The sequence below is a fragment of the Sinocyclocheilus anshuiensis genome, unplaced genomic scaffold (genome assembly GCF_001515605.1).
Source record: "Sinocyclocheilus anshuiensis isolate Anshui unplaced genomic scaffold, SAMN03320099.WGS_v1.1 scaffold145, whole genome shotgun sequence".
NCBI classification, from domain to species: domain Eukaryota; kingdom Metazoa; phylum Chordata; class Actinopteri; order Cypriniformes; family Cyprinidae; genus Sinocyclocheilus; species Sinocyclocheilus anshuiensis.
In genome coordinates, this window is record NW_015537973.1 from 2,216,179 (window position 1) to 2,226,563 (window position 10,385).

The 10,385-nt window shown below is 39.3% G+C and overlaps 2 protein-coding genes across 3 annotated transcripts; one reads left to right on the forward strand and one right to left on the reverse strand.

The window, feature by feature from the left end:
• Nucleotides 1-2,413: 2,413 nt before the first annotated feature.
• Nucleotides 2,414-4,642, reverse strand: LOC107671086 (inhibitor of growth protein 2-like). Its single transcript, XM_016463935.1, has 2 exons — nucleotides 4,296-4,642; nucleotides 2,414-3,548 (listed from the first exon to the last, which is right to left on the reverse strand). The coding sequence occupies exons 1-2, from the start codon at nucleotides 4,432-4,434 to the stop codon at nucleotides 2,851-2,853; spliced, it is 837 nt and encodes a 278-aa protein (XP_016319421.1). The 5' UTR covers nucleotides 4,435-4,642; the 3' UTR covers nucleotides 2,414-2,850.
• A 1,790-nt stretch (nucleotides 4,643-6,432) lies between these two features.
• On the forward strand, nucleotides 6,433-7,594 carry sod3b (superoxide dismutase 3, extracellular b). Of its 2 annotated transcripts, none has more exons than XM_016464467.1 (2): nucleotides 6,433-6,524; nucleotides 6,830-7,594. In XM_016464467.1, exon 2 carries the CDS (start codon nucleotides 6,842-6,844, stop codon nucleotides 7,439-7,441), a length of 600 nt encoding a protein of 199 aa, XP_016319953.1. In that variant the 5' UTR covers nucleotides 6,433-6,524; nucleotides 6,830-6,841; the 3' UTR covers nucleotides 7,442-7,594. The 2 variants fall into 2 exon arrangements, with proteins under 2 accessions (XP_016319953.1, XP_016319946.1); XM_016464460.1 differs by having other exon boundaries at nucleotides 6,440-6,572.
• Nucleotides 7,595-10,385: the final 2,791 nt, after the last annotated feature.

Genomic DNA, 10,385 nt, shown 5'->3' on the forward strand with positions numbered 1-10,385 from the left:
TATATATGGAGGCTGCACTTTAAATGCTCTCTAAGAGTATTTTTTAAACAGAATGCGATTTCTTCCAGTAGACATTACTGTAAAATGAGCTGTAATTAAACACGCTTTTTTGAACTTCAAAATTTTTTAATCCGATTTCTGAAGCCAAACCAGTTGAGAAGCATGCCTTTATGGTGACATCTGCTGGCAAGCAAGACTTATTTACAGTATACTGTCAAAAAACAATTGTATGGTTTGACGTGGTCAATGATTTGCTATGTGTTTTTTGGCCAGTTTCATAACACAGGGGTGTGCTTCTATTAAAATTCTGATTGGTCTTTATATGTCTGACTGCTGAAGGTGTGTCTTTTATGTAGTCTTTTTTCCATTTTTCATAGCTTCATGTACTGAATCAGGTCCCAACCATTCAAATAGAGATATTTCTTCCAACACCTCATCATAAAGCTATAAAATATCACAGTTAAGCTTGAAACTTGAAAAGTGTGTGTGTGTGTGTTTCTATTCTATTCAAGCATAATCCAAACACTATTTTCTTCTCTTATGCACAAAAGCTTGGACACACCTCATTCTTTATTTGTATCATATTCCACAGTTAAGAAGAATAGTACAAACAAAACAATGAAATAACGCAAATAAAATGTTAAATTAAAACTTTTGTCTTTTAGCTTCTTTGAAGTTGTCACTTTTTGCCTAGATTCCAGCAGCTCTGCACACTGTGCATTCAACCAACTTGAGTTACTAAGACACTTTCATATCATATTGAAGGAGCTCATGTGCTGCACTTGGTGGCTGCTTTTCCTTAATTTAAAAAATAATAACAATAATAAACTTTTGGTTTTGTGAAGAAATTCATATACAAAGGCATGATTTATACTCAACCCTTAACTGTCACCCCCCATTTTTTAAAATAGGCGTGCAGGTGCACTATCCAAACTTAAATTGTTGTAATTTATGAACACTTTGGAATACAGACATACGTTTGGTCTCTTTTTAAAGAAGAAAATCAGCAGATTATCGCAAAAGTGGAATTAAAAAAAAAATGAAAGTATCAAAAAGTTATGGTAGTTTAAATTTACTGTAAAGAAAATGCACTATATTAATTTTATTTTATATATAATATTTTACATAACAGGTTTTACTCTAAAATTGGTATAAAATGAAAGCCTTATGTCTAAATAAGTTATGTTCCAAATTTGAAGTTGATATGAACAAAATTGAGGTTCCTGTGAGATTTTATTTAGGGTGTTATACCACAGACAGCCACCGGGTGCCATCCAAACTTCATTACATTTTTTAATGCATTTTTCTGTCACAAATGTCTAGATTTCTCTGTCAATATTACTTCTATCTCACAATAACCACCAAATATGGAATCCTGAGACTCAGACCAATTTTTGCCAATTATTTCCAATGATATGTTTTTTGTCAAGATTATAAAAAGTTTTGATTGTAAAAGAGCATAATGCATTTTGTAATATGACACTTGACACCGCCCACTAAGGGGGAGGAGACCGCCAAAAGATTTTAAAGTACAATTTCTATGGTAACGCAATGTCCGATTTCAAAATGGTTTTCGCAGGATTAATCTTGGGCTTCTAAGCTTTCAAATGATATATGATTTATGATGATTACTAAAAGATTTGATAGAGAAAAAGGACAACAAAAAAGAGTGCCAAGCGTCCCACAGGTGGGACGGTGACAGTTAAGGGGTTAAGAAAAAGCCTTTATATCCAAAGATCTTTAAAAGGAGAAACTCATTCAGTAAAGTGCCCAAGCTTTTGCCAGGTATACACACACACAAATAGTTCTTCAGTGGTTCTTTGGGGTGGTTGAGGTGCTATATAGCACCACCACTGCCATATAAAGAACCCGATGAGCCCCTGTATAGTTCTTTAAAGGTTCTCTAATTCTCTCCTAGTTTAGTTGGGAAAGGGGTTTTAAACGACATTAAAATACAGTGTATTTCCTAAAGACAACATGGTTGTGAACTTTTCGGCCCCAAGGTCCCCCTTAAGGACATCTAAAATCTGAGGAGGAGAATGTAGTTCCTCTTATGGTTCTACATAGCATCATTTGATAAAGGTGCTGTACGGCACCCTTAAAGATTGGTGCTATATAGCACTTAAAGTGGTTCTGCTATGATTATGAGCCATTGAACCACTTTCAGTGCCATTTAACAGCATTTTTTTTAGAGTGTAGCGTTTCTTTCGTTTTATATTCTTTTCTTTTTTATATTATCCACATGACACGACAACAAGCAGATTAGAGACATAACAAGCACCGATTTATTTAAATAGATGAAACTTAAAAAAAGAATTTTTAACAACAAAAAAAACCCACTCCAAAACAGTAACAAAGAATTTGTTCTCTCACTGGAAGACATTGCAGAGGTGTGTTTTCATATATATTTTCCAAAATGTGGAACGAAAGAACAATAAAATGCAAATAAAAGGTGTTGACAATGTTCATCAAGCCCTGTGCATTTTGATCACTTTCCTCTTTTTTTTTTTTTTTTTTTAATAACATGCACTACCCTGGACCAGGGGACCTCCAACATATATAAACTCTCAAGGTCAACCGAAATCAGCAAGTAAGAGGAAAAAAGCTTAGAAAAGAACTCCTCATTGTCTTATGGACATTAGTGGCAGTATCTTAAACATCTGTTTCCAGGGTTAATTACGTCTGTTGGTCGTTTTCCATCCTAATGCAAAAGCAACAACAGCACCTGTTTGGAAACTTTTCAGCTAAGTGCATGAGGAGAACCTTTTAACATAAGTTAAACACAAAAATCGCCGATCCCCACACAGGCATATTTTCACTTAAACAATCTAGCACAACTTCTGTAAGGCACTACCTGGACCGTCTATCCTTCTTGGCCCTATCTGCACTTTTTTCCATAGTCTTTTCACTGTCACCCCTGCATTTGGGGCAATACCATTTCCCCTTGGGCTTGTAGGTCAGTCCAACACAGGAAAAATGGAACCACTCAATAGGACACTGCTCATTGTCGCAGCCAATCATCTCCCCATAGGACACCTGTTCGCAGAGGCAGTAGGTGGGCTCATTGGGGTCGATGGTGAACTCCACCGGCGAGGCTTCACGCTCTTGCTTGGCCTTGGAGCGCTTCTTCTTCTTGGCCGACTTGGACTTTTTCTCACGGGGCTGCTGCGGAGGCTCTTCTCCCAGGTCTTCCAGGGCTCCGTTGGCACAAGTGTCACGGCTCTCGCTGTTGCGTTGACGTCTGGGTCGTCGCGCAGAAGAGCGCTCGGGCATAACGTTTGCGGAGGTGCTGGCAGGGTCGTGCCTCACCTTCTCCGCCGGTCGCTCTGCTTCCACCGGCTCCAAGAAACAAGGCGAGTGGGCCTCGATCTGACGCGAGCGGTTTTCCACCACCTCCATCATCTGTGTGACCACATGGATCTTCTCATCTCCCAGCTCCTGACTGCTGATGAGCGCCCGCTGCAACTGAATCTGCAGTCGCTTGCGCTGCCCACTGTCAGTCTCCTTTTTGTACTTTTCATAGATCTCATCCACCTCCTTGAGGACCTCTGAGTGGCACAGAAAGCAGAGAAAGTGAGGTGGTGACAAACACCTTCAATCAGAATATTAGAAAATTAAGCGAGGCAGCTTGTGCACGCCCAATGCATTTTACAAAGCCACTCTTTAACATATTATACAGTCGACTGTTTGCTGTTCGCAGTGCATGCCTGGGTTGCTCTAGTGCTACCCCTGCCGCTGTGTAACAAAAACATACCTGCCCAAGCATACATGCTGCTCCTCCGCGGTGGGTATGATAAAAATATGAGGAACTAAGACGCGAATGAATCATTTCCATTGCATATAAATTATTTTGCACGGTATCCTTCATTTTCGAGCGGTTAAGTCAAACCCGAAGGCGTCGACATCGAGCTGTGGATGTTTAGGCTACATGCGAACAAAACACACGCCGACTGAAAGCACCATTACGTCGATACTATGGCAACTAAAGCGATGCGTTAAAAGAGCACAGCCAAACAACAGTACAGAGAGTATGCACTAGTCAAAATGGCTGATCACTGGTTGTAGGATAGTGTTGCTGGAACAAACACAGCCGAATACGCTAAAGACCAAATACAACTAAAACACAACGGGCGTTGACAGCTTTAGAAGCACTGATAAATGTTTAATAAAAATGCGTTTTGTGTTATTGTGAGGAAACGAAACGAAGCCGGTCTACAGGGTGAAGTGCACTCGATGTAAATGAACGTAAATATGCAACGCATCGAGCTGGCACCTTTCACAAATGTTTCGCTTACCTTGATACTTGGTGTCGATCTCTCGTAACAATGAAACATTCCTCTGTATATCCAAAGGCAGCGACTCGACACATTCCAAATAATCCTCCACGTAGCTGACAAGCTGCGATTTTTCCACGTTTGGATAATGCCCTAACATGATGATAGTAATGCATCAAGCAACTATGCACCTTTTCGAGAAGAACTGCGGCTTAAAAAGAGGCGCTTTTCACTCATAGGTTCCTTTAAAATATGATGTTAGTTGGCAACCTTGTGGAGAGCCACTCTTTCCGGACAAATTCAGTCCAGTCTTCTCTGGCTACGAGAACTCCTTCAAACAAAACTATCAGATGTGCGCATGCGTAGGATCAACCCATAAAATGCCGCGTTTTGCATTTTCAGACGGCTTAGCAAATGGGGGGTGGTGTTGCTGAGATGTGGGCGGATCGCGGGATCAGCTGGGCGCGTCCGGAGTTCATATGGAACCGGAGCTTCGATTCATTAAAAGCGAGATCGAACCGTAAGACCACAGTGTTAGACCGTGTTAGCAAAATATCGTTGATTAATGAGATGATTTACAAAAAAAAAGATCAGTGTAATAGAGGGTTATGAATTAATATTGGCTACTAGAGGCGAAATTGCCACTGATATAGTGACAAAAATGCCCCTAAACTCAAAGTTCGATGAAGATTTAAGATTTTAAGAACACTTTATTTGAGTTCTCAAAAGCTGACATAGAGCAACAGTATAGAAACACAATATATAAACACAGACAGACACATAAATATGAATGTAAATATAATGTGCGAGCTAACAACTGTCAATTAAACATAATACAGCAGTATAATAAAAATATAAATGTAATGTAAATATAAAAACAAAAGGGCAAAACAATTTAACGACTAAATGTCTCTGTAATTAATTCCTCTTTTTAGATTTTGTATTTTTGTTTTATATTTCATAACATTTTATTCTAGGCCTAAATGTAACCTATAATTGTCAATGCTGCTGATGTAATATTGCAGGTAACAGCCTACTTATAAATTATTTTAATTAATTAACGGGTTTTGTCAGAATAAAATCCCTTGAAAATCAGCCCTAGGGGACACACAGTCATTTTTGGAGTTATAACTTCTGACACAGGTTCACATAACTGACACCTTCTACATATATTCATAAAAATCAATTTATCCATCCAGTTTCCCACATTTCCAGTATAGGCCTATTAGAGAGTTAAGACATAAAACACTGCGCAAGCTGAGAATGAGCCCCGTTCTGTAGAAGCACGTTTGTACTTCACTTGAATATCTATTTCATTGACAAACCTGGATTGCAAGCGTTATGCTCTGTCACTCAGGACGTCTTAGCATTGACGCGCTACGCAACCCACCGCTCTGCTCTGCATGCAGGACATCTCTGCCCAGAGTCCGGGGACTTTCCCCCAAGCAATGATGGCGAAACGAGGTTCCCCGTGCGTAGCTTAGGACACAAGTTTTCAGGCATGCGCACTTTAAAACGACAGGCACAAGAAATATATACATCTGAAAGCAGCGGTCTGTTTGCACGACGGTGATATTGTGATTTTATTGCTTTACATTTTTCTCAATGGATTCTTTTACAGAAGAGTGTGATGTACCACCATAAAGACATACAGTGTATTGCAAAGGACGTATATTGCGGTATATTGGAACACTTGGTCCTGAAGTGAAGACTGAACGAGTCATGTAAATGAACCACATACGTCACGATGACACGCCAAGCGAGCGAACAGAAATACAAGTAAAATGAACGACAAAAAACTCGACGACAATATCTTAAATAGCCTACCTCATTACTCGCTTGTCCTTATCATACGAAACAATGAATCCGTTGAAAAAAAATTAGGATGAGGATTTTTGTTGTTAATTGTAAGAGTTAGTTACAAGTAGGCTACTTTTTGTTTTTGTATCTTTTCACTGCTAAAACATATACGAAGGACAAACAAGATGGGAAAAACTATATTATTCTTTATCTTCGTATGTTAACAGACTGTATTTCATAAAACACGATTTCTGTGCCACATTGTGGGTAGGCATGAAATTTGATCTGTAGAACTTGCAAGCACTATAATTTACTAAATATGAAATGTTTACGCCCCTGAGTTATGCAAGTATAAAGCAACAACCTAAAATGTGTCACACGCGAAGGAACACCGACCGAGTAACACGTTTATAAAAAGTGCTTTTTAAAAACGGTGACATAACGCGGGAGGTACGTCTATATTTATTACCAAAATTCGACTGTACACAATCAAAAAATGTAAGCTAACTAGCCTTTATGGATTTTGTTTTCTTGCGATTAGCAACGTCGAGGCTTGTGACATTGTTTCGGATATTTTTATGTTTTTATAAACACCTTTGTGGATATAGGTTGTCTCAATAATCCCACAGAGTCTATAGTCCATTTTCAACATTGCCATTTAATAAGATGGGGGTGTTGATGTTGAATGCATATTGACTAGTAACATTTGACTTGACTTTATGATTTTCTGATTAAGGTGTTTTGTTTTGCCACAGGGAAAAGAAGAAATGAAATCCTTCTACATTTTACCACTTCTAGCATTCTTGCTCAGTTGCCATGTGCACTTCTGTGGGTCACGCTCAGGTTTGGCATATGCTTCAAATCCAGTTTCCCTACCAGTGAACAGTAATTCCCTTCGGGCCGTATGTAGAATGCACCCTAACACTCAGTTATCACCTGGAATGCCCTGTGTGTACGGTCATGTTTTTTTCAAACAGTCTGGTCCAAAGGAAAAGCTGAGCGTGACTTTCAAACTGTATGGTCTCCCTGTCTACAGCCAGCAGCCCAGAGCAATGCACATTCATGAGTACGGAGACTTAAGCAAAGGCTGCGGATCTACAGGTGGGCATTACAATCCCCTCGGTGTGAACCATCCACAACATCCAGGGGACTTTGGGAACTTTGTTCCTGTTAATGGGAAGATTCGTCAATCACTGGACTCCAGTGCAACACTCTTTGGGAGACTCTCAATAATTGGCCGGTCTGTTGTGATTCATGCAGGAGAGGATGATTTAGGCAGAGGTGGGAATGTGGAAAGCTTGCTGAATGGCAATGCTGGAAGGCGATTGGCATGCTGTGTTATTGGACTGGCAAACCCCCAAAATTAGCACATACAAATAACATATACATTTTTTTTTTTTAAGTATTTATCAGCTGAATAACTGATATGCTTTGAAAATGGAATTGTAGAGTAACATTGCTCAAAATGCCTGGTTCTTTTTATCTACAACACTAAATAAACATTAAAGTTAATAAATTGGCTTTTCAAAGGTGTCTTCATTCTAATGTCTGGAAGCTATGCCTGTTTACATTATCGTCAAAATATGGCATGTTACTATTTTTTTGATGATGTGCTTTATTTAGTGACAACAAAAGTAGAGAATAGCTACAAAATAAATAAAAAAATAACACATTTTTAATTAAATAAAAAAACATGAATTTAAAGAATTATATTTAAGTCTAATCAACATCACTAATACAAAAACAAGCCTTTAAAAAGCATAAAAGGTCAAGGCTTTACAACAGTTTATAGTATTTTTAATGATTGATTGATTGATTGATTGATTGACTGACTGACTTGGTGTTTCTTACACCAGTGCTTTAAGATACTGACACTTAGAGTGTACAAAGTTTGGTGCCTTTTTACATTTATGAATATGATATTTAACCAAATAAAATAAGAATCCAATTATTTTTTTCTCTCTAATGGCTTGTCATTAATTAAATAAATAAATAATAATAATTATTATTATTATTATATTGTATTATTGTATTATACAACCATGTTGAATTTCAGCCCCTAAAAAGTCCCTATATATATATATATATATAATATATATACAGGGGCTTAAATTCAGCATGGTTGTTTATTTATGATGTCACTTGGACTTTTGCGCTAAAGTAATTTTTTACTTGCCCTTGCTTGCACTGTAGAGCCGTCAAACATCATAAAAGAATCACTTCATAATTTATAGCTAGTGTACCTGCAGTAATATGAGTAGGCGCTAATAAGGTGCCATATTTAAGTTACATTCATAATAATTTTGGTTGATATCATTCCTCTTTAAACCAGATTTCCAGTGTTCAAGGCCTCCTCCAAGCTGCAGCCTGCACTGAGTCAGACTGGAATGGTGACATCCTAAAAGCTCCAGTGCAACAATGTGCCTCTTTTCTTCCTCATCATGTGGATGGGGTGAAAGGAGGAAGAAAAGAGGACAAATATGAAAAGAAAAAGTCGATTTGGAAGGTACTTTTCGGTTGTAGGAGAGTAAAAAAGTCCACCAAACTCAAGCCTGCATTGTGGCTGACCAGAATGTCGATGCCCTCCAAGCTCCAGCCCACACCGTCAACGACCAGTGTAATGAAGCCCTCCAAGCTCCAGTCTGCACTGACTCCGACTGCAGTATTGATGCACTCCGAGCTCCAGTCTGCACTGAATATTACTGAATATTACTGGAGTATTGATGCACTCCGAGCTCCAGTCTGCACTGACTCCGACTGCAGTATTGATGCACTCCGAGCTCCAGTCTGCACTGAATATTACTGAATATTACTGGAGTATTGATGCACTCCGAGCTCCAGTCTGCACTGACTCCGACTGCAGTATTGATGCACTCCGAGCTCCAGTCTGCACTGAATCTTACTGGAGTATTGATGCACTGACTCCGACTGCAGTATTGATGCGCTCCGAGCTCCAGTCTGCACTGAATCTTACTGGAGTATTGATGCACTGACTCCGACTGCAGTATTGATGCGCTCCGAGCTCCAGTCTGCACTGAATCTTACTGGAGTATTGATGCACTCCGAGCTCCAGTCCAGGCTGTGTCTGACTGGAGTTTTGAAGCCCACCGAGCTTCAGTCCGTGCCGAGTCTGACTGGAGTCTTGATGCCCAACAAGCTCCAGTCCGTGCCGAGTCTGACTGGAGTTTTGAAGCCCACCAAGCTTCAGTCCGCGCCAAGTCCGACTGGAGTCTTGATGCCCAACAAGCTCCAGTCTAGGGCTGTGCAATTAATCGAAAAACAGTTTCTATTTCGGCCTCCAACGATTATGAAAATACAATAATTGAGATAAAATGATTATTGCGTCCCATTCCGCCCCCTTTCCAGCGCCGCGCTTTCGTTCCTCCATAAAAGCCCAATTTCACATGCAAATAAGTAAAATTATGTAACGTGACTTTTGCCAAATGGGACGTGCTTGATTTAAGTATATTAGATTTATTCATGTTTTTAAAAGCGTGAAAGAGAACTTGCGCTGCTCCTCAGGAAGATATATGCGCTCAGAGACGGAACAGCACACGGACATGCAAATTCATCTTTTAGCTCAAGGTGTGCGCCTAAATGGTAAAATACACGCAGAAATGTGTTAAAATGCGGCGCTTAGTGATTATTCATGTATACCTTCGTCGGTCATGTAATAAATGAACGTAAAGTGTTGAAAATGAAAATACGCGTGTAACAGTAAATTGGATCCGTGCGGCTCTTAAAGTGACAGCAGGCTAATATTCCTGCTCAGCTGCACTGTGTGCTTAAAGGGGTCATATGATGTTGCTAAAAAGAACATTATTTTGTGTATTTGGTGTAATTAAATGTGTTTATGCGGTTTAAGGTTAAAAAAACACATTATTGTCCACATACGCTATGATTGGCCGAATACCTCAAGCGTGTGACGGAAATGTTATGCCCATTACCATATTGTGATGATGCCCTGTCAGGCCGGAGTGATGATTCAGAAACATGAAAACCCATTATAAATGAGGCATTAGTTGCATCCAGTGGGGACATAATTATGGATTATAATGACTTATACTGTCCTTTTACGCGTTGCGTTGCATCGCGCTGCGTAAACATAAAACCTGCATTTGTGATCGGAGAAATGACAAACAAGCCCTACTCTACACTGCCCAAAAAACTCGCTTTAAATATAAAAAATATTAAATATAAAAACTCTTTAAATATAAAAAAAACGTACTTACAATCTGTGTCAGAACAGCCGGCATTGTAGTCTACTCTACCAGGATCAGGAAACAGTCCTCCATAAAATGTGCTGCACAC